We start from the raw sequence: 27,174 nt of genomic DNA, 5'->3' as shown, positions 1-27,174 counted from the left end.
CTGAGCCCGCAGCCGGGCCCCGAATTTGCAATTTTTTGCCTTAAAAACTCGGCGAGCCCGCCTTGCCCTTTAAGAGGTCTCCCACTTCCAGTCGAATGGGGGCGCTGCTCCCACCGCTCCCGTCCTCCGCTCTCCCGGCATGCACTGCGCCCCCTACCCTACACGCCCCCCCCCCCCCCCCCCCCCCTCCCCTTCTCCTTATTTCCCGCCATTGTGCCTGGGCGCGCGCGGTGCCGCGTGACCGGGCGGGGGGAGCGCGAGGCGGCGGGCCCGGGCCATAGAGACGCGCGGCCGGGGGGGTGGGGTGGAGATGGTGGGATAGAGCGTCCCCCCGCCCTGCCGGCGGCCGCCCCGAGTCCGCCAGGGCCGCCCCGAGCCTGCCGGGCCCGGACAAAGCGCCGCTGCCTCCCGCCCCGCCCCGCCCCGCCTGCAGCCCCGCCGCGGAGCCATGTCGGCTAGCAGCCTCCTGGAGCAGGTAGGAGTCCCCTCGCCGATACCGGGATGGCCCTGCTGGGCGAGGCCGCGGCTCTGGGCCTAATGGATTGCGCCCCGGACCGGGCGGCGGCTGCGGCCTCACTCCTCTCGTCGCATGGCCGCGCTCCATTGTGATGCGGCCGGGTCGGGCCTGTCCCCGCAGGGCTCGACCCTGCTGGGTCGGATCTCTACCCTCTACGGGCCGGGTCTGTCCCTGCCGGGTCTTGGCTTCCCCCGCCGCGACGGGTCTGTTTACCCACCCCCGATCTGTCCTGTCCTCACTCGGCCGGGTCTGTTTACCCTTCCCAGCCCTGTCCTCCCGTCACTGGGCCGGGTCTGTATCCTCACCCGAGACGGGTCTGTTCCTCTGACTCACCGCTTTCCCTTTTTCTTTCCCCACGTCGCTGCTGTCGCGCCAGAGACCCAAGGGCCAAGGCAACAAAGGTGAGATCCCGGCAGGCCTGGTCGGGAGCGGGAGGATCCCTCTGCCGGGAGGGAAGTAAACCCTGCGACCAGGCCTGGCTGTTGGGCTGGGGATAGTTTGCAGGTGATGCCTGTGCGGTGGGAAAATGTCTGTGTGCCGTGGGCTGAGCGTGGTGTGTTAGAATTGGCAGAAGTTCATTATATTCTAGGGTTTGGCTTTAAATACTTTAGGCTCATAATAATGGGAGCTCATTGCATAGGTTTTTCTAACGTTACACATCTCTTCTCAGTGCAAAACGGCTCTGTGCACCAGAAAGATGGGTTGAATGATGATGACTTTGAGCCCTACCTGAGTCCCCAGGCCCGCCCGGTGAGTACCTATTGCAGGCAGGAGGACCAAGAGCAGCAAGGTTTCCTGCTGGAGGGAAGTTTGGCCTCCTTGTATGTTCCCCATCTCCACTGATTGCGTTTTGATGTTTGCCAGCTGCCTTAACTAATATTCTATCCTATGTCTGCATTTCTGCTGGTAGAAAGCATTGACTGCCCTTAGATTGTGGTGGGTCAGGTAGGAAGATTTTTAGCAAGTTTTTGAGAATTTCCTAGAGTTAGTGTCCAGCTTTTTTTTTTTTTCATTGTGATTGTCTCTTTCAGTTTTAGTCTTTTGCCTGTGTTGGTTTCTGGCTCTTTACACCAGAGAAATGTGCAGAGTTGGGTTGTGAAGTTGCTTCACAGCAGGCTACTGCACCTTTCAGAGGATCAGATCAACCTTCTTAACACCAAGTCAACTGATGATGCCTGTCAGGGGAATTTCTCTGTTTTTCACAAAAAAAACCCAAACCCAGAAGCCCACATGTGATACAAGTGTTGAGGCTTTCTGAGAACTTCGGTTACAAGTTGAGCCAGACAGTTTTGGAGCTTTGTGACCAGATCCTGGAAGTCAAACTTGCAGCTACTTTTCCTCTTCACTTTCTCTTAGAGTAACACCACTCTTAACTAGTGTTTGTTTGCTTTCTGTAATGAGCTGCAGGAGAGTGACACAGAACAGATGGAATTTGGCTGATTAGATGTACAAGTGAGTACATAGAAAAACATCTGTAATAGTACTGGAGCAGACAGGTTGTTCTCTTGCCTTCTCTTTCCAGTTGTGATCAGTAAAAATAAGCTGTTCTGGTTTCCCTTTGCTGTATTTTTGCATATTTTTATTTTTCAGTACATTATTTTTTTCATGTAAACGTGATGCATGGTTTATTGGAACACAGGGACAAGTTACTGTTTCAGTTAAATTTTCAGCAAGTATTTTCCTAGTTTGTGTTAAAGATCTGAGGGATAAGTATTCTTTGTCAGCTGTTCATAATCTTCAGAATTTATCCTGTCCATCAATACAACTAATTGCATTCAACCCCATGAAAAGTTACAAGCCTAAATTCAGCCTTCATAGAGTGAGAGAACGTTACTGCTTTCTCAAGTCTTGAATACAAGCAGTTGCTTTCCTAGTAGCTGTCGTTTAATGCTGGTTTTTCTTTCTCAGCTATCAGCATCCCTAATTCCCAGCTTCTTTCTGAATATGGATGTATTTTATACAAACCGCAGTTTTATTTAATTTTCCAAAGACAAAATGTTTACTATAATTTTGAAGCAACACAGTATTTTACTCTCTTTTACATGTTTTGATGAAGTGTTTCTGAATCTTTAATTTCTTTCAGTGTGTCTCAGGCTGGTAAAAATTCATTTTAAAAATAAAGAAGTGGTTGTGTGTGCCCCAGGAGGCAGAAACTGAGCCAAAGCAAGGTGAAACCACCAAGTTAACTTGGAGTGGAACCTTTGAGTGACTCTCAGTTCCTTGTTGTGCTGTGTAGAGTCCAAAACCTCCCAAGCTCAGTCTGGAGGGAGGCAAAAATACATAGGTATCCAGAGGTACACCTCTTTGGTGGAGATGGGAAAGGGAGTTAGAGAAACTGCTTTGAATAATTGAAGTAAATGCGTTTTGGAGTTGCTTCCTGAGCTCTCCACACACCCGTGAGGTAACCAAGTTGTAAAATTTCACTGCTCCTTTATTTTCCCCACCTTCTCTTTCAGGTATGACTGTTACTTTTCAGTTCCCATGAGGTTGCTGTGTATTTTAAAGCTCAGATACACAGTAAATTATTTTTTAACCCTTTAAAAACTGAAAGCTCAACAGCAAGGCTGACTAAGAACCTTGGTCTGAGTTGAAGAGGAACAGTGAATTTGAGGAAATAACTACGAAGAGTCTTAGTCATGGAGAGAATGAGAAGCAGGTGTTGTTTTATTTGCATGGTAGTCAGCAAGCATGTCAGTTGTGCGAGGGCAGAGGGAGCAGAGCGAGGTGCTGTGTTTGATAACAAAGCAGTGTTGGAGACATTCAGGTGGGGAAGAGCAGTGACTGTGTCCCAAATCTGCTCTGAGCTGCCTATGTTCAATTCTTGAACTGCTCTGCTCCCTTCTTACCACCTGTATGCAGGTGCTTAGTATTATACAGGTCATAGCTTAATACACCCTGTGTTAGATATGTCAAAATTGAACATAATTGACCTGTGGAAAAATATTTTGAGATGACAAGAAGAAAGAAATTTTTTTTTTTTTTTTTTTCTGACAGTGATGTGCTTTGAGTACTCCTGTGGAGAGAGGCTCTGCCTCAGGTTTAGGGATGGGCTAGGCATGTTCCTGTTTATTTAAAGCTGAGTTCAGGAGAGAAAATGTTACTCTTATCATTGAGGCAATAAACTTAAGAAGTGATTTTGCTGGCTCAAAATAGTAATAGGAAGTTAATATTTCATTTGTCTTACAAGTTAGTGTCTGTGTTGTTGCTTTTGGACATAGTGAGTCCTGGGTTTAGCAGGATTGAGTTCCTCAGTTAATAAAACCCTGGATGAGAGGGAGTTTTTTTTACTAATTTGCTTTTGGGAGACGTTTGTGAAATCAAAGGTTGAACAGAGCATCTCTGAGTTTTCAGGCAGTACCACAGAAATCTTGTCTCTGAACACATGGTGTTAAGTAATTCCTATTAATTTCTGTGAAGTTGGGGGTTGGTTAGCCCCTAACCTGTTGAGCTCCTGTAAGTAGAAGGTAGTGGCAAACCAGCTATTTCTGGAGGGTGCCAGAGCCATCTTGAGAGACTCCCTGGATTTCAGCGTGGCATAAAATCCTCAGGGAGCTGCGCTTGGCATGTGAATACGTGGTTCAACGAAAAATGGAGCAGAGCCTGCTGCAAGCCAAGGTTTTAGCTGGGAATTGAATGTACCTTTGATCTCGTCTGTACTGGGCTGGTGTGTTAGGGGCCGGGCGGCAAGAGGCTGCTGCTCACAGGTTCAAATTACTCAGGAAGATGCCCCTTAGCAAGACTGAAACCACTCCCAAGAGGGGACCTGGGTTTGAATGGGAAATGACGGATGTTTTTCATGTAAGCAAATCTTGGGGATGTCTGAGACTTCCCTAATTGTCAAATTACGCGTTTGTTTTTTGTAACCTAAAGGCTACTTGAATGTTAAAAAGGGAGATCAAGGCATGGAAGTGGGTGTTTTTTTTTTCCTCTCTGGATTTGAAACTTGCTTGTGCTGGTGCTGTCACTGTGCTGCAAAAGGCTCCTGTTGATTACTTCCATTTTCAGGTAATTTTCACTGTGTACCCACAGCACCGGAGGAGTTTGTGTTTTGAGGAATAGGCCTTAAATCCCTGTTTGTTTGCAATTGCTTGGAATATTGTGAAGTGTGGAACTTTAAATTGTAGGAATAAAGCTGTTTTCATGGCTAGTAAGTTTAAGGAAAGCAATCAGGGACACTTGTGATTTTCACTGTGTGTTTCCACTGGGTCCTTTTCTTTCTTATTCCCTTTCTCTCTGCATTCTTTCCCCAAATCCTCCCTGGAACCCCCTAATAAGGTTTAAGTATGTTACAGGAACAGGAAGAATCTTTGTTGGAAGTAGCTGCTAGCAGAAGATGATATTTGGATGCAAGATACTGCGTTTATAGCCTGAGCAGGAGCTCCGGGGATTCCCAGTGTCCAGTGTATGTCAGGAATACCACACACTCCCCTCTTGGCATGAGAACCTTTGTCTTTAACCTTTCTTAGCCTTTGTCTTTAACCTTTCTGACAATGGAACAGATTTTAGAGCCCTTCTAACAAAGGAGGTGTTCAAGGCTGGGCCTATTTATCTGCCCAGCCCTAAAGTAGGAAGGAGTAGGGCATGGGGAAGTCTAAGGTGCCTTTACTCCTAGTCCCTTAAAATTGGTTCAACTCCTCCTAACATTTCAGTGCTTATGTTTTTGTGGTTTTCTTTCAGAATAATGCATACACTGCAATGTCTGATTCCTACTTACCAAGCTACTTCAGTCCCTCCATTGGATTCTCCTACTCCTTAGGTGAAGCTGCCTGGTCCACGGGGGGAGACCCCCCCATGCCCTACCTGACCTCATATGGACAGCTGAGCAATGGGGAGCCTCACTTCCTTCCTGATGCCATGTTCGGGCAGCCAGGGGCCCTTGGCAGCACTCCATTCCTTGGGCAGCACGGCTTTAACTTCTTTCCAAGTGGGATTGACTTTTCAGCTTGGGGGAATAACAATTCTCAGGGACAATCCACTCAGAGCTCTGGCTACAGCAGCAATTATGCCTATGCTCCCAGCTCACTGGGAGGAGCCATGATTGATGGGCAGTCAGCCTTTGCCAATGAGACCCTCAACAAGGCTCCTGGCATGAACACTATTGACCAGGGCATGGCAGCCCTCAAGCTGGGCAGCACGGACATGGCGAGCAGTGGCCCGAAAGTCATTGGCTCAGCCGTGGGGAGCGGATCTATCACCAGTAATATTGTGACGTCGAACAGTTTGCCTCCGGCAACAATTGCACCACCAAAGCCGACCTCATGGGCTGACATTGCCAGCAAACCTGCCAAGCAGCAGCCCAAGCTGAAGGCCAAGAATGGCATTGCAGGGCCAAGTCTTCCGCCGCCTCCCATAAAACATAACATGGATATCGGAACTTGGGATAACAAAGGGCCAGTGGCAAAAGCCCCGTCACAGACCTTGGTCCAGAATCTTGCTCAGCAGCCACCACAGGTGTCTCCGCAGCCCCTGGGCCAACAGATCAGTAGTAGCCCACCAGTGACCCAGGCTCCGGGTGGGCAGCAGTCGCAGGCACTGCCACCACCAGCCCCACTGCCTGTGCCACCGGCACAGCCCACCCGCTGGGTCGCCCCTCGGAATCGCGGCAGTGGCTTCGGCCAGAATGGAGTGGATGGTAGCGGAGTGGGACAGGCTCAGGCCAGTTCTGGTTCTCTCTCTGAGCCACACCCAGTCTTGGAGAAGTTGAGATCTGTTAACAATTACAACCCCAAGGATTTTGACTGGAACCCAAAGCATGGGCGGGTTTTCATCATTAAGAGTTACTCTGAGGACGATATCCACCGTTCAATTAAATACAACATCTGGTGCAGTACGGAGCATGGCAACAAGAGACTGGATGCAGCCTATCGCTCAATGAATGGGAAGGGCCCCGTATACTTACTGTTCAGTGTCAACGGTAGTGGTCACTTCTGCGGTGTAGCAGAAATGAAATCTGCTGTGGACTATAACACCTGTGCAGGTGTGTGGTCCCAGGACAAATGGAAGGGACGTTTTGATGTCAGGTGGATTTTTGTGAAGGACGTTCCCAACAGCCAGCTGCGACACATCCGCCTAGAGAACAACGAGAATAAACCAGTGACCAACTCCAGGGACACTCAGGAGGTGCCTCTGGAAAAGGCTAAGCAGGTGTTGAAAATTATTGCCACCTACAAGCACACCACCTCCATCTTTGATGACTTCTCACACTATGAGAAACGCCAAGAGGAGGAGGAGAATGTTAAAAAGGTAACATGTTTGTGTGTTTTGTCTGAGTTCTGCAGGGCAAGAGGTGGTGGGCGCTGCCTTGCACTGGACAAACTCCGGGGTGTGGACTTGTGGGTATTAGCCTGACTTTTGGCTATCTGCCTCCTTATACCTGGAACCCACACCCAAATAATAGCCTGTCTTTGCGGGGAAGTATGTCCAGAGAAGCCGCCAAGGTGATTAGAGGGATTGAGCACCTCTCCTGTGAGGAAGGACTAAGAGAATTGGGGTTGTTCAGCCAGGAGGAGAGAAGGCTTTGGGGTGATCTAATTGTGACCTTCTAGTGCCTGATGGAAACCCACAGGAAAGATGAAATGAGACTATTTACAAGGGCCTGGAGAGACAGGACAAGGGGGAATGGCTTTAAATTGAGAGAATAGATTTTGATTGGATATTAGAAGAAAATTGTCCCCTGTGAGAGTGGTGAGGCCCTGGCACAGGTTGCCTAGAGAATCTGTGGCTGCCCCATCACTGGAAGTGTCCAAGGCCGGGTTTGTTGAGGTTTGGAGCTGCCTGGTCTAGCAGAAGGTGTCCCTGCCCATAAGTTAGAATTAGATGATCTTTAATATCTCTTCCAATCAAAACTGTTCCATGATTCTATGAAATAGGTGCCAGCACTTGGCAGAGCAGGGTGAGAAGCCTTGCCCAGGCCCTGCCTGCGATTGTGTGTTGGTTATGCTGAATCTCAGCCTTTACCAAATGCTGTGATGTAAACAAAATGTATTTCTGTGCTATTATCAGCTCCTGGATCAGAGCAGTTTGAAGCTGGAGACCAGCAAGGCATTTGGGAAGTTGTTAGAAACCAGAGCCGGGTCTTAGAATGGCTGCTAATCCAACCCCTGGCCACAGTGGGGTCAGCATGACAGATGTCTCCCTCCACTTGTAAAACCTCCAGGAACAGCAGTTCCTGTCCCTCCCCAGGCAATCTATCCCTCTCCTTAATTATCCTTCCTGTAAGGAGGCTTTGTCTAATGCCCAACCTAAATCTCCCTCACTGTGATTGAAGTCTGTGCCTGCTTGTCCTGTGGACATGGTCGCTGTGTTCCTCCTGGCTCTCTTTGGGGCCATAGTGGGCTGTCACCTGCATGGTGCTGCCAGCAGTGTGGTACATGAGCTGAGCTCCCAACTTGCCTTGCAGCTGCTCTCAAATCTTCCTGTCATCATCTACTCCTTAATGAAAATCCTGCTCCAAATTCAGGAACCAGTGGGCTTTGAATCTTTCTTGGGTTCAGCTGTAGTAAAGTCACCTGGGGCTGCCCTTCTCCTCAATGTGGGTCTGGCTTATGTTTGATCAAAATGATAATTGTAAAAATTAGCATTAGCACAGCTGGCTGGGAGTTTGCCAAGTTTCCCGATGATCTCTTTAGTTTGAACAATGGGAAATTTTTCCCCTAAGACTTGAAGAACAGAATCAGGAGCTGCAGCTCCTCACTGTGACAGTGAATGCAGTTTTAATTTTTTTATATATATATTTTACATGGAGCATCATATAAATTATAATAATTAAGCACAAATGTGGTTACTTGCAGTGCTTAGCGAAAGTCTATAAGGGAAGAATAATAAATGGCAAGGTGTGAAGGTGTAAACTGGTGTTTTGTGAAGACCTGATTGTTTTGTGTGATTTGACTTCCTAGAATTGTTTCACTTGTTGTCCAGCCTTTATCTTCCCTGTGAGGGTGGGGAGGCTCTGGCACAGGTTGGCCCAGAGAAGCTGTGGCTGCCCCATCTGCAGAAGTATTCAAGACCAGGTTGGATGGAGTTGCTTGGTCTAGTGGAAGGTGTGCCTGCCCACAGCAAGGGGTGGAGCAGGATCATCTGTAAGGTACTTTCCAACCTAAATCATTATGGTGTTCTGTGAAACCCTCCAGACCTGACTTCAGGTAGCAACAGTTAGTACTGTTAGAGAGTCAGACCTTGGCACAGTGGGAGAATTCAGGGGAAGGGGGAAAATGCTCCTTAAGGGCAGGTTAGGGATGGATGGATGGATGAAAAGAGTTAATACTAGATATGGGTAAGCAGAAGGAGAAGGAAAAGAGAGAAGGCTTTGGGAAAAGCAGACAGAATGATGGGCTATTCTGGAAGGCTGCTGTGTTTGCTGTGTAAAGTCTGAAAATCAGGAATATACTAGAAATGAGGCTTGGCAGTTTTCTTAAAGCTGTAAACTATCTTTATTAATCTTCTCAATTGCATTTTGAAGTCTCCTCCCCTTGCTTGCTTCTTGAGACGTGCTGGTGTGGAAAGTCGAAAGCAGCAGCGATAGTCTGAGTGCCAGCGCTGCCTTTCTGAGCCATATTCTAGTGGATGCAGCAGTAGTTGATTAGGAAAGCACTCTTTCTCTGCAAAGGAACTTAACCATAGGTCTTTGGAATTCACAGAGGAGAAGGGAGTTGCGTAAATGCAGTTGGTGTATGCTCTTTGCTATTTACTCATCCTGTGTTTCATGCTCGGGCCCCTGTGACATCCGGCATGGAGGAGGTGACTCTCTGGGCCTTGGTCATTCTTACAGCAGCAGTTTGACCTCCTCAATCATTCACTGACACAGCCTGGAATGTGGTTAAGGTTTCTGTAACTTCTCTTTCTTGGTTTCATTGAGGAACAGTTATTTTTGCTAAAGGAGGGTTTTCTTTTTTCTTGGAGTGATTCCCACCAAGGGACTAGAGGTGCCAAAATGCCCAAACCATGCTCTGTCTACTTGAAGCATCTCAAGTAATCACCTGAATTTAAAAAATATATGAGGAACCAGAACTGAAGCACTGGAAAGTTAAAATGCTGGTCCGGCAGTAGCTCCCTGCTTGCTTTTTGTGCAGGGGAAATCCCATTGCTCCCAGCTCTTTTATTTCTCCTAAAGTGTGAGATGTTGATGCTCTGCAGTTGTATTCTTTGAAGCTTAAAAGTTTCAAGGTTTGACTTGTTTCAAACTTATCCCAAGCTGCAGTTGTTTCACTCAGCTGCAGGTTGCCCAAATCTTTGTCTCATTTGCAGTTTGATTCCAGCTTGCTGCCTGAGCAGATGGATGATCACTTGTGAAGGTCTGGAAACTCTTGAATATTTTTATACTTCTCACTGTTAGTAATTTCTTCAGAATCCCCTAAATCAGGTCCAAGAAATTAAATGAAAAATGTATAGTGTTTATGCTGTTTCCGTTGTCCAGTGAAGGGAGACGGGTGGGTAGTTAGTTCAGTGTTGAAAACACTGAAATAATCCTCTTTCTTTTCCCATTGCCTGTGGCCCATCCTGTTCCTCTAAAGCTAATCCCCATTCCTTTTCCATGTGTTGCTTTGTTCTACTAATCCATTTTTTTAAAAGGTTTGAATATTCTCCTGACCTAAAATGGTGGAGCCAACTCACAGTGCAGACCTGCCCAGAGCAGTCTTGAAACCCAGAATAGCTGCTTTTATGGTAGAGCTTGTCACTGACTTCTTCCACATAAGAATTATTTTATCTTTGCTTCAAACAATCAAAACAGCAACACAATCCCTGCCCCATGGTCATGTGCTTGGATTTCTAGGAATGCTGAGTTGACCTTGTAGTAAAGGTCTCCCCTAATAATCTGCTTGGTGAGAAAGGTTGACAGCTTGTGTTTTGTGGAAATGCAATCAGTGGAAAACTCCAAGGGAAATTTATTTTCATTCTTTCTGCCTACCCAGGCTTGAGATATTTGGCTATTCACAGGTTCCAGGGATTTTAGGAAGGCTATCGTGAAAACCAGTGCTGTGTAGAGTGCTTAGTGGTCAGATTTCCAGCTGAGACACTGTCTGCTGGGACTCTGAGTATTGAGTCAAGCTGAGCTGTGCAGAACGGGGAGAGCTCTGCTGGGGTTTGTCATGATGAGGATCACCCTCAAAGCACAGAGGTCAAATTGGCCAGATTAGATCTGTTATTTCTGGAATTGTGCTGCTTTGTGCCTCAGCTGATGCTGTCTGCTGGTTAAAGGAGTATTAATACTGTCAAGTGTCACTGCCTCCTTGGAACATGTGATTTAAGGGAAAACTGGGGGTGTTGTATGAGCCTGTGTGAAATGGGCAGGCTATTTCACAGTTACTGGAATACATGAATGCTATCTGATGGATTTTGCAAAGCTCCTTTTTTCTTCTTCCCAATTTGTAATTTCAGAGGGGAGGAGAGAGAATAGTCCCTATAGGGTGGGCCAGCATGCTTTCCTTCAGCTGTTAGAGTTGTCCTGGAGAATGCTGCATTTGCTTTGGCTTTACCATGTTCCACTGGACAGGATTTCTGACTTGAAGATTCAATTCCTGGATATTCTATATCAAGGCAAAGCCAACTGTTCTCTGTGGCAGCAAGGGAACACTCCTTCCTCTCACACAGTTCCTTTCATTTGGTGATCCCAGGGCTATTTGCTGTTTTCTGCTCCAAATCGTGGCCATAGTGAAATTAATTGATTGATACACAGAGACAGAATTTCTGCTATGCTGCTCAGCAAGGCATATGGCTTCAGTTTATTTCCAGGCTGTTTAAATCCTATAGGTCTGTGTCCATGCTCATATATTTGCCCAGGAGTGGAGGAAACAAACCATCCTGCTTATTCCAGTGGCTTGGCACTGGCTGTTTGTAAGGAATATTTTGTGCTTACAATACTTTTAAGCCAGCCCTTAACAGCACTCACAGACGTTTGCTTGTGTTCTAGCTGTGTCTAAAGAAAGGAGAAAACTGGAGGGAAGACTTAGATCCGTCTGATGCTCTAATCTGTATTTTCTGCTGTGAGACAGGGAGGTATGTTTCCTCATCCCTAAAACAGGAGCAGCTGGGGCTGGGAGCCTTTTCACTGCAACTGAAGTGGAATCAACAGTGAAAGGGCGAACCACTTGCACTAGCCTTGTAGTCCTGTCTCTCACTACTAGTGTTGTGTTAGAAGTCTTTAAAATAATAATGTAATGTTAATATTATAAAATAATATTTAAAGTTGACTTTTTGATATTAGTTTAAGGGCCTGTTGAGATGCACTGTTTAAATTTTTTCAGTTGTTTTATCCCTGTCCATGGCAGAGGGTTGGAACTAGAAGATTTATATGGTCCTTTCCAACCCAGGCCATTCCAGGGCTCAAGGACTGGGATTGGTGTTGGGCCAGACAAAGTGCAGGCCATCTGCAATGGGGTTTCACATGTCTTAGAGGTATGGCCTCAACTAGGGGGAGTTTATTCTGCGCCCTGTTCTTGTGAACTTGTACCCAGCCTACTTCTTGCCTTCTCGGTGTGGGCAAAGCTTCATGTCCCCCCACTCCAGATTATCTTGCCTGCATGATTTTAGCTCTGAGCTGCAGAATACCCTGAACTAATTGTTCTTATAAGTATGTTAATTGAATTGATTAGGAACATATGAATGACTTCAAATTAATGTTTTAAAATTTAAAAAAACTTTTTTTTTTCCCTTCAGCAGATGAATTAAGATGGAAGAATGACCTTGAACTGAAGTAGGGTAGGTTCAGATTGGATATTAAGGAGAAATTAATTTCTGTAAGGGTGTTGAGGTCCTGGCAGGGGTTGCCCAGAGAAGCTGTGGCTGCCCCTTTATCCTTGGAAGTGTCCAAGGCCAGGCTGGACAGGGCTTGGAGCTGGCTGGTCTAGTGGAAGGTGTCCCTGTCCATGGCAGGGAGTGGAATGGTGTGGGCTTTCAGGTCCCTTCCAACCCAAACCAGCCTGTGATTCTGTGAAAAATGGTATGTGTATGGCTGGCAAATTCCCTAGAAACACTGTGGAGGTCTTGGAATGCAGAAGGGAGTGTGTAAGCTGTCAGCAGCAGGGGTTGCTTTGGTTTTCTTCCTCTGATTTTTTTCCTCCAAGAGTTCTGGATAACTTGCTGGCACCAAGGTTAAGAGCTACTTACACAGGTATGTGTTTCAGGTTATTTTATTAACATCTGCTTCCCCAGAAAAAGTTCTTATCTTCCAAGCAAGACTCTTTGCCATCTCTTTCATTCAGTGAAACCCCAGGGCATGGTCTGGTTCAGTTCTCTGGATTTTTCCCTAATGCAGAAGTACGGTGGGTCACAAGATGTTGCTTGAAAGCCGATTAAGATCCCAAGAAAACAGTTGAAGTGCATTGTTCTGTGAGCAGTCAATCAAGAACAGCTCCATGCACAGTGTTCCTTCCTTGTTCTTATTGAAACTGTAATTCTGCACCAGCTTTTTGTCTGAAAGAAACTGTTTTTTTCTTTTCAGGTCCATGAAGCTCCTTGTTTAGTGCTGTGTGGTCACTCTCACTACCATTAGTCCTCTCATTTTCCTGCGTGTTCTGGTTTGTACCTGGTAGTAATTGTGCTGTCTTACGGCTTTGTGAGTTAAAAATTAGTTCCTTAGTGGTACAAACCACTGGAGGCTTGGCAGCCAGAACAGTGCTAGCACCCTGCTCTACCACAGCAGTTCCTAGGAAAGTCCCTGTTAAACAAGGATGGTCATTACTCAAACTGATGGCTAGGATAGAAGTTGTTTGTAGCTCCTTCCAGTGACTAGTCCCCAGTAGGAGCCTTTTAAATTGACATGTAAGTCATATATCAGTGTATTTGAGCAGTTAATAATGAACCATTTGGGTTTTGTGCAAGAACTTGGAAATTTCTGGTTCTGTATAATTAGAATTTTTTTTTCTTAAAAGAACAATGCTGAGCTGCTTTTTTTGTGTGGTTAACTGCAGAGCTATTGTAATGTAATCCCAGTATAGAAGATTTTGATAAAATCTACCTTAAAAGGCTTGTATTTTGTTTCTAATCTTGGGGGGGAAAGGAAACCACACTCTTCAGTTTCCTTCTTTGTATTCTATGCACAGTGGGGAAGGGCTCTGCTCTCTCCATCTCAGTTCTGTTATTTGTGGTACCATCTGTAAAATACCTTCAGAGAATTTCCAAATTCCAAATCATCATTGCAAAATTAAGGAAATCGAGAAGTCTTGATCATCAGCCTTTTGGCTGTTGCAGCCTGATTCGGAGTTCAGCTGATTCCAGAGCCATGTTCTTGATACACTTAGAGGAGGAAGAAAAAAAAAAAAAGATGAAATACAAAACTCTGTTCCAGTGAATGTGGCTTTATGTTCCTTTTCAAGTGGCTGTAAAATGATGGGACATGCTATAGGGAGTGTTGGCTCTTCTCCTTAAGCTTGTGAATTCAGCTCTTTCTGGCTCACAGAAGCAGGCAAATAGATCTTCTCTTGTCCTCTCACAATACATAATATTCTCAGTACAGAATATTGTGGTGTGTCTTTTTCATAGCACCTTTTCTTAGCGGTGATAGCATGAAGTGTCTCTTCTGTCTTACTTGGGATGGTGGTGGTGTTCAAGCCTCAAATACCAGGAAAGCTGCCATCGGTCAGATCAAAGTCTGTGTAAGTGTGTCTCATGTGGCTGCAGGAGCTGCATGTCTGCTGGGCACAGAGGGAGACCTTGCTTGGGTATCTCTCCTGTTTCCTCTTAGAAAGTGCTGTGTCCATCTGGCAGTAACAGTTGAGAGCAAGCACCTGTGAGGACAGTACAGGCACATATTCATCTCTGAAGGTTTTCTTTCCCTTGAACAATATGTTGGCTTTGGAATTTACATTACCCCAAGGATGCATCTTTGTCTTTCTCAATTAATGATTTTGCTGTCCATGATCTCAGTTAACTCCTTGATCACCCACAGTATCTACAGTTCTTCAGCTAATTTGTGTTGTGTGGGGAAATGTGTCTTTTTGATTTGCTTTGAGTCTGCCTCATGATTCTCCCTTTTTCTTGTGTGAGAAAAGGTGGTGAGCAATTATTTCACTCTCTTCTGTGCCTACTCTGCCTTTCCAGTCATCTGTCTTCCAGGCCAGAGAGTTAAAGCACAGTGGCTCTGCAGATGGAAATGCTTCTGTCCCTTGCTCATCCCTATTTTTCTGTGATGGTTTTTCAGTTCTGCTTCATGCTTGTGGAGGTGGAGAGGAGCAAAGCTACGCTCTGCTCAGGATAAATCCTATCTGGGTTTGTATAACAGCACAGTGGTATGTTTTGTTCAGGGTGACATTTGCTTTTCTTCAGGTTAGTTAGTTTTCTGGAGTTACAGATCATGTTTCTGATGGTTAATGGTCAATTTGGAACCTGTAGCCTTGGAATTAGGGCAGGGGTTTTCTGCACACACATCGTTTAATTTTTCTCAACCAAGTAGGCCAAGTGTACCTGTAAAGTTCAGCAGCATTTTCTCACAAAGTTGTCCACTTAGTCAACTGCTATTTTTATTACTCTGAATAGCTTAATGTCATCAGTAAACTTGGTCAGTCCTCTTTCTAGATGTTTTGTGAATATGTGGAGCCACAAATTCTACTGAAGCTCTGTGGGTTTTCAGTCCTTGACATTACACCTGCATGGTGTGACAGAGGGCACTGCCAAGGCTTTAACTCTACAGCAGTGAAGATTTTGAAACATTAAAGTGGAATTCCTTCCTTTTCTGAAGAGTTTTGTGGTGCTTGTGGTGAGACTTCTTGCCTGAGCGATCACTTAAGGTAACCAAAGTAATGAATTACATTTCCCTTGTAGTGATGGGGAAGAATAAAAATCTCCTTGGTTGTTGAAGACCAGGAGAATTTTCTTTCTTCCTAATGACTGGAAAGGACGTGTGTTATTTTTCTTGTGCTCCAAAGTCAGCCAGTCCAGTTCCAGGCTGGGGGAACTGGAAGTTGTCCTTCCATGGAATGCCACTGGGAATCCTCCCAGCTTGCTCTGTCTCCTTTGTTCTAAATATTCGTGCATGTTCTCAGCTTTTCACCATTCTGTTTGCTGCCCTGTGGGACAAGGGTTCCTATGTGAGAGTAATTATAAATGTTTATATGGGAATTGGGCTGATTTATTCAGGCAATTAAATGTGATGTTTAAGCAAGAGGAGGTTTGTTCTTTGCAATTGATTGCATCAGTTTTAAAAGGTGCCTGGAAAGATTCTGGGGAATAGCAGTGGGCCTGAGGATATCCAATAGCTCGAACCACTTTGTGTAAACCCTCCTGTAGAAGAAAAGCCTTGGCTGTCTTCGTGCCCTTCTTGTCCTCAGGCTGGTTGCTCTGACATGGAAATTAGGTGTCAAAGGCCATGTCTCTTCTTGGCTCCTGCTTGCTCAGTGATATGAGTTTGCTCTGTTGAGAGTTCTGTGGCTATTTGGGTTTGCTGTTTTGGATTTTGATCTGTAGAACAAAAGGCCTGTCCTGCTATGACAAAGAATCACTTTTATTTACTTTATTTCCTGTCTTCCTTATTGGTGAGCCCCATTAAGTGAATGGGAAGTAGGATGAAGGTGTCAAGCTATAAGCAGATCACTACCCAATTTTTATCCCCGTTTTCTAGACGAGGATGTAGCTTTTTTTGGTAACCCTGATGGCTTTCTAATGCTGACAACAGGAAAAGTCATGTTTGGTTTGAAAGTACTGGGACTTGAGACTGCTTGTCGAGCATAATATGCAAGTGATACATCATCCATAATTTGTGCTGTCTTCCTTGAGCAAATCCTGCTGGGAGGGCCATGGGCTGCAGTAACTCATGATTTCTAAGGCAGTGATCTGAGATGTCTGCCTTGGAGATATGGGCACAAGGAAATCCCGCTGGGTTATTTGGCTGGGATTGCATCAAACAGCGAAGTGCAACATCACAGGCTGAGTGGGGCTGTTGAGCTTCTTGATCTGTGTGTGTGTATCCGTGTGTACCAAGGCCAGAGTTTGATTACAGGCTCTCCAGGGAATGGTCATGGGCCCCAAGGCTGCCAGAGCTCCAGAAGCATTTGGACAATGCTTTCTAACACGGGGTGGAATTGTTGTCGTGTCCTGTTCAGGGCCAGGAGCTGGACTTGATGATCCTTGTGGGTCCAACTCAGGATTTTCTGATTGAGTGTCTTAGCATTTTGGGGAATGATACTGGGAGTTCCATTGCTCCAATGAAGGAATTGCCTGCTGTTTCTTCTATAGGCAGGCACTGGGTGAGTGATGCCTTTTGCTTGGAGGACTTTCTCAGGCCAAATTGAGACTGTGTCTGGCCTGGCCTGCCCAAGGCAAGCCTGCAGCTCAGGCAGGTCCCAACAAACTAGGGTTTGTATGCTACACAGCTGGGAGCTATGCCCTGGCTTCTTCAGGTCCTCCTTGGGGAAATAGCCAGACTAAACCCATCTGTGTTGTGGCAATAAAATCCTTACCTTTGCTAGGGGTCTTGATGCTGAACCTTGGTTGTCAATCAAGGTAAAAGCCTCTGAACAGTTGGGCAGTGTTGTCTCTCACTGTCATTTTGTCAGGTGCAAGCACTTGATCCTTTTGTGGTTGGTTCCCTTGCAGTGTGAATATATAAGGTGATCTCATATATCTCAGTTGCTATTATCAGGACCTGGCTTGTGACATGGCTGCAGCCCCTGGGGACAGTAGTGACAGGACTGAAGTTGCTTTGAGTGGTATGATCAGCGAGAGCTCCTGTTTGCATACTTGCCCTGTGTGAGCTTTGTGTCAGCACAGGATTTGAGCCGTGGCACGTATCAGCCATTTCCATGACATGCTGCTCTTGCCCTTCCTGTTCCTGAGGAGTTTGATGGATGGGGATGAGTCTGAGCAGGTGTCTTTCTTGCTTCTTCCTGTATGGATCAGTAAGATATGACCCAAGTTTAGGGAAAGTGCAGCCAAAGGACATAAAACACTTCCTGATGGAATCCCTTTGCTCTCAAGGGATCGTATCCCAGAGCAACGCCCAGTCTGCGTGTGCAGATGCTGCTTTGTCTTCCGGGGCTGTTGCATAGCTGCGTGGGCTGTGACACTTAGACTGTTATATAGCCTGTCGATTTGGATGAGAATGAGCCAGGAAGGAGAAATGTTTGCAATGTGGTTGAGCCTTGCTATGCATTCTGGTAGATCTGACTGGTCGTTGAATGCTCACTGTAATGCTCCTAAGGACAAGATGTCTTGGATCCCGCTGCTCCACCCAGATGACATCTTACATGCAGTGCTGCATCCAGCTCTGGGGATTCCAGCACCAGAAGGATGCGGAGCTGCTGGAGAAAGTCCAGAGGAGGCCATAGAGATGCTCCGAGAGGTGGAGCCAGGCTGGGAGAGCTGTGGGTGTTCACTTGGGGAAGAGAAGGCTCCAGGGGGACCTTAGAGACCCTTCTAATGCCTAAAGAGGCTCCAAGACAGTTGAAGAGGGATTTTGGACAAGGAATGGAGGGACAAAAAACAGGGAATGGCTTGTCACTGCCAGAGGGGATATTGGGAAGGTATTGTTCCCTAGGAATGCGGTGAGGCCTCTGGCACAGGGTGCCCAGAGAAACTGTGGCTGCCCCATCCCCAGAATTGTTCAAGGCCGGGTTGGACAGGGCCTGGAAGAACTTGGTCTAGTGAAAAGTGTGCCTGCCCATGGCAAGATGAGATTTCAGCTCTCTTCTAACCCAAACCAGTTAGGTTCTGTGGTTTTGGATCAGGGATCCACCTCCTTTCATATCCAGCCACCTTTCCTCCATTCGCCTCTGGCTTGCTCCTTGAGGCAGGCTCTTGACTGAAGGGGAATGGGGACCTTTTGGGGACCCCCTTCCCCAATCCTGGTTTACAGCAGGTCTGAAGTGAAGATGTTCACTTTGGCCACCTCTCTAGCTTGGTGATATGCGGGACATCTGCTCTAGGCTCTGTTCTTACACATCAGTGTTTAAAGGGGGGGATTTTCCCTGGGGTTGCCTCCTTATTAGCTGCACGCAGGCCATCATCTTCTCAGCAGGAAGAGGTGATTGACTGGGGTCCAGCTGCTCAGCTAGCAGTGTGATGTGTGCAGCAGTAACCTTGGCCACTGTCCCAGCCGAGGACACTGGCTCTGGAGATGCACAGGGCATGATTGAACACGGCAGCCAGCTTATCCCATGTCTGCATTTGGGAAGTGGTTACATTAGCTCAGGCAGTTGCAGCTGCTTCCCAAAGGGATGTGTGACATTGCCATCTGTCCCTGTGTAACATAACATGCTAGCTGCTGAACCAGGAACAGGGCTTGGCACCTTCCTTTGGATTTGTGACTCTCCCTGTGGTCCTTCTTGTGCCCTGTTTGGCTCTGCTTCCCAATCTAGCAGTTGGATTTTGCTGTGCTGTTGTGGTGTTTTGGGAATGAAAGCACCTGCAAAAGACTTGGGCAGAATTACAGGAAAAGGGGAATTAAATTTACTTACTTGGGTAACTGTTTTTAATAAGAACATGTGCCTTTGTCTGATCCCTGTCCCAAGAAGACAGCAGAAGATCATGCTGGCCTTGCTCTGCATCCTACAGAGGAATGGGAAGTAAAGCATCCTTGGGTCTGTGGCTGAGAGGCTAAAGCCAGTGGTGGTGTTCTGAGCTGGAGGCCAGGCCTCCCTTTTTGGGAAGGTTTCTAAGGATAGATGGCTGCACATGCTGTTGTCCCAGGATTGAAGCTGTTTGAGGATGGGCTCTCCCTGGATTCAGCAGTGGAAAGGATGGGGTTTCCTGTAGCAGCCTGTGCTTGTGGCAGAGGTTGTGTGAGTTGCCAAGATGGGAAGGTGCCCCCCCCCAGCAGCAGGTTAGCATGGGACTGTGGGAAGCAGGCAGAGGACTCTGTTGCTGCCCTTATTTCAGGTGATACAACCCCAGGCAGAGAGGAACATGCAGGGAAACATCCTGAGCTGAACCAAAGTACTAGGTTCAGAGCCCTGACAGCATCTACTCTGAGTGAAGAGGGAAAACCTGCTGTACCTGTGGGTACCTGTTGCAGGTACAGCTTTGCTGTAGAAGTGGGATGGACTTGGCACCTTTTGGACTAGTTAGATGGTGATGGGCTCACTCTGCAGTAGCCGGAGCCCTGAAGTGCTTGTCATGCCTAGACTACAGGGACCTGCCTGTCTTCAAGGAAGAGGCAGAGCCAGGGAGAAGCATCAGCTCAGGGCCGTCTGGCTGCTGACAGGTTTCATTTTTGAGGTCGTGCCTTATGATCTGGGAATGACACTTCAAACACCTTATAACCCTTTGGGGAAGCCTGGACCTACTTTTGTGAGAGCTTCTTCATTAAACCCAAACAGAACTCAGAAGAGATGGGAACGGAGTGCTGAGAACAGCAAAGGGGGTGGCAGCCTTCGGTGTCTGGGGGTATTTGGTGCTCTACTGCCTCTTTGCTCTGGTGCAGGTGTTTGGACAGGGTGTTTCCACAGTGCTGGATGAAAACCCAGGGTGATAGCAATTAGTGGGAAATTCCTGTGAGGTTCTTGTTTTTCAAGTGAGATACTATCAAGTTGTGTCAGGGTTATGGTTTCTGCTGGGGCCTGGGACTATTTCAGTCCCTGCAGACCAAGGCTGATGTCAGTGTTCCCTGGGTTTGAGCTCCAGTCTACTTTGATGCCTACATGGGAGTTCAGGTGGAATTTTTTCATAGAATCATGGAATGGTTTGGGTTGGAAGAGACCTTAAAGACCATCTCATTCCAATGCAGATATACTTTCTGCTAGACCAGGCTGCTCCAAGCCCTGTCCAATCTGACCTTGGACACTTAAAAGGATGAGACAGCCACAGCTTATCTGGGCACCCTGTGCCAGGGCCTTACCACCCTCACAGGGAAGAATTTCTTCCCAAGATCTCACCTAGCCCTGCCCTCAGGCAGTGGGAAACCATTCCTCCTTGTCCTGTCCCTCCAGGCTCTTGTCCAGAGTCCCTCTCCAACTCTCTTGGAGCCCCATTAGGCACCAGAAAGGGCCTCAGGGGTCCCCCTGAGCACCCCCAACTTATCTCCAGAGCAGAGGGGCTCCAGTCCTCAGTGTTTCTGTGATCTCCTTCTGGAGTTCCTCCAGCAGCTCCACATCCTTCTGATGTTGGAATTCCCAGAGCTGGATGCAGCTCTGCAGGTGGTGAATCACCTGAGATGAGAAAAAAAGGAGAATAAGGAGCTGTTTGACCTCAGCAGTGTCTCATTTCTGCAATGACTGGATGCAGTAGCAGCACTTCTTTTGACAAGAAAAATGCTCTTTTCCTGGCTTTGCTGGCTATGGGACAGGCTTCATGGGAGAGCCATGTCTTGGAATGCTGATGTGTAACAGTGGTGAATAAAACTGCTCTCAGTTAATGTGTTATTTTTTTTGCAGGAACGCCAAGGCCGTGTCAAGTAGAAGGCCATTCCAGCACACATTGCAGCAGAGATTGCATCCCAGCTGTCTTTCAGAGAGAGAAAGGAGCAAGAGTATCCCAGAAAGAATTAGGACTTTTTTTTCTTAATTCCTTTGACTTCAAAAAGACTTTTACAAACTTCCAATTTAAAAAAAAAAAGTATTGGAATATCACAAGACATAGGACTAAAAAAACCAAAAATAGCTACAAAAAAAATCCCTTCTAGGTAGAGTAGAGGTAAAACCTGTCCCCTTACTTTTGGCTTTGGTTGTGATTTCAGAGCATACACTTCGTTTTTGTCTTTTTACTATGGTTTTTGGATTTTCAAGTCCATAAGTGGCATATGCCTTTTTTTTTTTTTGTCTAATTTTTAAATCACATTGTTCCTCCTCTTTCCACCCTGTTGGGCCTCCTTCCCTGGTTTTGATATTTGCACTTGGAACACTGAATTATAATATCCACCATGCAAAGTGGAGTAACTTTATATTTTTTTCTTTCCCCGGTCTGGAAGAGGAAGAATTCTATGAGGAAGTTGGGGTTTTGGCCTAAGAAGAATTGAACAGAAAATTGCCCAAGAGGTTATGTCTTAAAGGTGGTTTATTTTTCTCTGACCCTTTGTTACTCAAAAGTCAAGTACTAGGAGTCATAAGAAACGTTCTGTTCTTGTGCATTATATAGATTTAAAGATTAGGTCTGGATGAATTTGATTTTTGAAAGCTGAGAACAGTGGTAAAAACTTGTCTTGTTTACAGGAAAAGGAATTTTGGACAATAAAAAGCCCAAAACAAACAAACCAAGGAAGAAATATTGTAAAATGTGTAGTGACTATGTTTCAGTTTCTTGTTAAGCCAATGAGGACTGGGCGTTGCTTTTCTTTTCACCATTAATCACTTCTCATTAATAAATGTGAGATCCTGTTGAGCATTGCTGTTGTCTCCTGCTCCCTTCCCCTTGCTGTCAGCTCCTCAACTATTGGAAAAATAGCTGAAAAAAGGAGTGGAGAGGTGATTTCTCCTTGAGTTTGAAGTGGAGTGCTCTCACCTTGGCATCCCCAGCTCAATCCTGGGGCTGTTCCAAGCCCTTTGGGATTTTTGTGTCTCCATAGTGTCACTTGGCTCCAGATATGAGGGGCAGTGCCCACCTGGCCTTGCTCCCAGGATTCCTTCCCATGTCGGGGGTAAGTTGGGGATGATCCAAGTTCCTTCCAGGTGTGGGGAATGCAGACACCTCACAGCCCAAATCATCTTCCCTGGGAAAAACACATAATGAAGAAAATATTAAAAAACCTCCCCCTCCCTCTTCTCTCATCATGGATCCCGCTGCTCAGTTTTGGTGGCCTCTTCCTCTGTCAAGCAGCCTGTTGCTCCAGGAGCTGACCAGCTAACCAGTCTGACAAGCCCTGCTGTGGAACAATGCCAGGTGTCCTGGGAGCATGGCCAGTGTCAGGGCCCCCAAGTGCCGGCAGACTTGCTGAAGGAACTTGGTGAGTGAGTGATGGAATAAAACCGTACTGGCTGCCTTTCCCTCCCTTTGCGCTGGGGAAGGGGCTGTGAGGGAGCCCAGGGTAGGAGGTGATACAGAGATGTTAATTTGGGGGAGCCCAATGTCACTGGGAGAGTGAAGATGCACTGGAGGAGAAGGTAGACTATAAGAGCGGTTGGGTGGGGTCCTCCCAAAAAAGGGAGGTTAAAGCCCTTTTGGGGCTGTAAACCCCAAAATTGCCTGGAAGTTTAGGGGGTGTTTGTGCAAAAATGACAAAAAAACTAGCATTTCTTATTTTTTTATGTATATAAAAATAATGATTCTTGTTAAAATTGATTTCAAAAGACAACCTTGTATCTACTGTATTATATACAGGATCTTGGAGTATTAGAAATTCTAAATATAGATTTAAAGGGTTTAAAAATGCAAATACAACGTTTGTGTATGTAAATTAAAAAATAAAGGGCTTGAAAATCTAAGAAAATATCTCTATGAAGGCACTAGATATAGATTGTGCTATTCAGAATTCAATCTATATCTCAGTGTAAAACAGTCAGATCTTGTCTAAGGACTGAAATCGCTACTGTGACCTGGTGATAAGTACCAGTGATAAGTGCCAGTGTGAGTGGCTGCAAAGGGAGGCCATTTTCCCTGGGAAAAAGAAGTCATTTCCCCAGGGTCTGGGTATCAGAATAAAGGTGGCTTTTGGGGCTCTAAGGACTTGCAGGGTCCTAGTTGCTGGCAGCTTTAGTTTTGGCGAAATCCAGCAAAGTTAGCAAATTCTAGCTTGGCACCATATGGTCTGCCAGTGCAAGTGGCCGTAAATAAAGGCTGTTTTCCATGGGAATAAGAAGCCATTTCCCCAGGTTCTGGGTATCACATTAAAGGTGGCGTTTGGGACTCTAAGGACTTGCAGGATGCTAGTTCCTGGCAGATTTAGTTTTGGAGAAATCCAGCAAAGTTTGCCAATTTCTAGCTTGGTGCCGTCTGTCGGCCAGGCAGTTTAGTCACAAAGGGAGGCCATTTTCCATGAGAAAAGGAAGTAATTTCCTAAGGGTCTGGTTGTGAGATTAAAGGTGGAGTTTGGGTCTCTAAGGACTTGCAGGGTCCTAGTTGCTGGCAGCTTTAGTTTTGGAGAAATCCAGCCAAGTTTGGAAATTACTTGCTTGGCAGCACACAGTCTAAAAGTGCAAGTAGCCACAAATGGAGGCCATTTTCCATGGGAAACAGGAGGTAATTTCCCCAAGGTCTGGGTATCAGATTAAAGGTGGTTTTTGGGGTTCTAAGGTCTCACATGGTCCTAGTTGCAGGCGGCTTTAGTTTTGGAGAAATCCAGTAAAGTTTGTCAATTTCCAGCTTGCTGCCCTCTATTGGCCTGGGCGAGTGGCTGTAAACGTAGGCCATGTTTCCTGGGAAAAACAAGTAATTTCCTAAGTGTTGGGGTATCAGATTAAAGGTGGCCTTTGGGGCTCTAAGATCTTGCACCATTGCTAGTTGCTATCAGCTGTAGTTTTGGAGAAATCCAGCCAAGTTTGTAAATTACTTGCTTGGCAACACATGATCTGCCAGTGCGAGTGGCCTCAGAGGGAAGCCATTTTCCATGGTAAAACGTGTTATGGTGTGCTGTCATAGTTTGTCTCAGGTATCCTGATCCTTCCCAGGTGCCAGTCACCTCTCCTTTCCCCCACACTGAACCCTGCTGAGTGCTGTCAATCTTGGCATTCCAGAAGGGCGTCGAGTGATTACCAGAGTTCAAAAAATGCCTTGCATGCCTAGGGACCATTGGCCCACCCAGGTGTCCCTTTCACCTGAGACCTGCCTGCCCGGTACCTGGTTGGTGGGATCCCTACCCCTTCCCTCCCCTCTCCCTGGCATTAAAAGAGCCAGCAACCACGCAGTTCGGAAGGTTCTATTAGAGGTATTACAGGATTCAGTAGCTTGCGGGACGGAATAAAGCTCTGGATCAAAACCCTCTAGGAGAACCCGACCCCTTCACCTCACCTTAAAGCTTCTCCAACAGAGGTAAACCGGAGCTCCTGCATGTCTGGACATGTCTCTAGCACCCAGCTGCAACATCAAGCTTAGCCAGAGGTGTCTCTGAGGTGCAAACACCGCAGCTGATGCCTTTTGGTCAAGCAGCAGAGGCTAGTCAAGCCTGGACATGCCCCATCCAGCTATATTGGTAATTATTCCAATAAAGAAGGAGTCATTTTTGCAGGGTCTGGGTATCAGATTAAAGGTGGCCTTTGGGGCTCTAAGGACACACAGGATCCTAGTTGCTGTCAGCTTTCATTTTGGAGAAATCCAGCAAAGTTTGCCAGTTTCGAGCTTGGCATCACCCTATTGGCCAGGGTGAGTGGCTGCAAACGGGGGCCATTTCCAATGGGATAGGAAGCCATTTCTCCAGGGTCTGGGTATCAGATGAAAGGTGGCCTGTGGTTTCTAAGGATTTGCAGACTCGTAGTTGCTGGAAGCATTACTTTTGGAGAAATTCATTAAAGTTTACAAATTCCGGGCTTGTCATGACACCGTCAGCCAGGCTGAATGGCTGGAAACGGACGCCAATTTCCGAGGGAAAAAGAAGTCCTTTTGCCAGGGTTTGGGTATCGGATAAAAGGTGGCATTTGGGGCTCTAAGGACTTACAGGGTCCTCGTGGCTGGCAGCTTAAGTTTTGGGGAAAGCCAGCAAAGTTTCCCAATTTCTACCTTGGCACATTCTATTGGCCAGGCCAATTGGCTGCAAATGAAGAATGTTTTCTGTGGGTGAAAGAAGTCATTTCCCAGGGTCTAGGTATCATTTTAAAGTTGGCCTTTGGGGCTTTAACGACGTGCAGGGTCCTCGTTACAAGCAGTATTAGTTTTGGAGAAATCCAGCAATGTTTGCAAATTCCTTCTTGCCACCCTCTATCAGCCAGGCCAAGTAGCCGCAAATGGGGGCCGTTTTCCGAGAGAAAAAGAAGTAATTTCTCCATGGTTTGGTTATGAGAGTAAAGCTGGACTTTAGGGCTCTAACGATTTGCAGGGTCCTCATTGTTGGAAGCTTTAGTTTTGGAGAAATCCAGCAAAGTTGGCGAATTTCCTGGATGGTGGCCACCGTCGGCCAGGATGATTAGTCACAAACACAGGCCATTTTTTGATGGAAGATGCAGTCATTTCCCTAGGGTCTGGGTATCAGTTTAAAGCTGGCCTTTAAGGCCTTTAATACTGGCAGGGTCCTAGTTGCCGTCTGCATTCGTTTTGGAAAATCCAGCAATGTTTGTGAATTTTCTGTTAACCGTTCTTTGTTGGAAGACCGAGTAGCCAAAAACGGAAGAAATTTTCTGCGACAAAAAGAAGTAATTTCCGCCAAGGTCGGGATATCAGATTAAAGCTTGCCTTAGGAGCCCTGAGGACTTGTTAAGTTGTAGTATTGACGTGTCTCCTTTTGGAGAAATCCACTAAAAGTTACCCAATTTCAGCTTGTGGCCCACTGTCGGCCAGGCATAGTAGCTGAAAACAGAGGCCTTTTTCCAAGGAAAAAAGAAGTCATTTTCCCAGGGTCTGGGGAGAAGTTTAAAGCTGGCCTTTGGGGCTGTAAGTTCTCTAAGGTCCAGCTTGCTGGCAGCCTTCGTTTTGGAGAAATCCTGTAAAGTTTGCCAATTTCCAGGATGGCGCCCTCTGTCGGCCAGGCCGATTAGACACAGAGTCCATTTTTTGACGGAAGAAGCAGTCATTTCCCTAGGGCCTGGGTGTAAGTTGAAAGCCGGCCTTTTGAAGCATTAAATATTTGCCAGGTGCTAGTTGCTGTCAGCTTTCGTTTAGGAGAAATCCAGCAAAGTTTGCCAATTTTGTGTTTGGCGCCCTCTGTCGGCCATGCGGAGAAGGTGCAAAGAGAGGCCATTTTCTGGGGGAAAAAGAAGTCATTTCCCCAGAGTCTGGGTATCAGTTTGAAGATGGCCTTTGGGGCTTTAAGGACGTGCAGGGTCCTGGTTGCTGTCAGCTTTCGTTTATGGAGAAATCCATCAAAAAATTGCCAGTTTCCAGCTTGTCACCCACTGTTGGCCAGGTGTAGCAGCTGCCAATGGAGTCCACGTTCCGAGGGAAAAAGAAGTCATTTTCCCCGGGTCTGGGTATCAGATTAAAGCTGGTCTTTCGGGTGCTATGGACGTGCAGGGTTGTAGTACTGACTGGTCTCATTTTGGAGAAATCCACCAAAAATTGCCCAATTCCAGCTCGTGGCAAACTGTCGGCCAGGCATAGTAGCCGCAAATGGAGGCCATTTTCTGAGGGAAAAAGAAGTCAATTCCCCAGGGTCTGGGGAGAAGTTTAAAGCTGGCCTTTGGCTCTCTAAGTTCTTGCAGGGTTCTGCTTGCTGGCAGCCTTCGTTTTGGAGAAATCCAGTAAAGTTTTCCAGTGTCCTGCATGGCGCCGTCTGTCGGCCAGGCCGGTTAGCCACAAACAGAGGCCATTTTTTGATGGAAGAAGCAGTCATTTCCCTAGGGCCTGGGTGTAAGTTGAAAGCCGGCCTTTTGAAGCATTAAATATTTGCCAGGTGCTAGTTGCTGTCAGCTTTCGTTTAGGAGAAATCCAGCAAAGTTTGCCAATTTTCTGTTTGGCGCCCTCTGTCGGCCATGCGGAGAAGGTGCAAAGAGAGGCCATTTTCTGGGGGAAAAAGAAGTCATTTCCCCAGAGTCTGGGTGTTAGTTTAAAGCTGGCCTTTGGGGCTTTAAGGACGTGCAGGGTCCTGGTTGCTGTCAGCTTTCGTTTATGGAGAAATCCAGCAAAAATAGCAAATTTCTAGCTTGACACCCTGTTTTGGGCAAGGTCAGGGGCTGAGAACAGAGGCCATTTTCTGTGGGAAAAAGAAGTCATTTCCC

At 46.6% G+C, this 27,174-nt stretch overlaps 1 protein-coding gene and 1 long non-coding RNA gene across 4 annotated transcripts; one reads left to right on the top strand and one right to left on the bottom strand.

The window, feature by feature from the left end:
- The first annotated feature begins 255 nt into the window (after positions 1-255).
- Positions 256-21,757, top strand: YTHDF2 (YTH N6-methyladenosine RNA binding protein F2). Of its 2 annotated transcripts, none has more exons than XM_059868711.1 (5): positions 256-475; positions 894-918; positions 1,188-1,267; positions 5,195-6,760; positions 20,815-21,757. In XM_059868711.1, exons 1-5 carry the CDS (start codon positions 449-451, stop codon positions 20,836-20,838), a joined length of 1,722 nt encoding a protein of 573 aa, XP_059724694.1. In that variant the 5' UTR covers positions 256-448; the 3' UTR covers positions 20,839-21,757. The 2 variants fall into 2 exon arrangements, with proteins under 2 accessions (XP_059724694.1, XP_059724695.1); XM_059868712.1 differs by lacking the exon at positions 256-475 and adding an exon at positions 4,810-4,919.
- LOC132338829 (uncharacterized) lies at positions 12,168-24,418 on the bottom strand. 2 transcript variants are annotated; one of them, XR_009489542.1, is made up of 3 exons: positions 24,320-24,418; positions 21,878-22,085; positions 12,168-20,589 (listed from the first exon to the last, which is right to left on the bottom strand). It is a non-coding gene; the product is annotated as an uncharacterized LOC132338829 (long non-coding RNA). The 2 variants fall into 2 exon arrangements; XR_009489543.1 differs by lacking the exon at positions 12,168-20,589 and adding an exon at positions 21,158-21,820 and having other exon boundaries at positions 21,978-22,085.
- Between the last annotated feature and the right edge of the window lie 2,756 nt (positions 24,419-27,174).

This window comes from Haemorhous mexicanus, chromosome 27, assembly GCF_027477595.1.
Source record: "Haemorhous mexicanus isolate bHaeMex1 chromosome 27, bHaeMex1.pri, whole genome shotgun sequence".
NCBI lineage: Eukaryota > Metazoa > Chordata > Aves > Passeriformes > Fringillidae > Haemorhous > Haemorhous mexicanus.
Note: the sequence above shows the minus strand (reverse complement) of the source record. Positions and strands in the feature narration are given on the sequence as shown.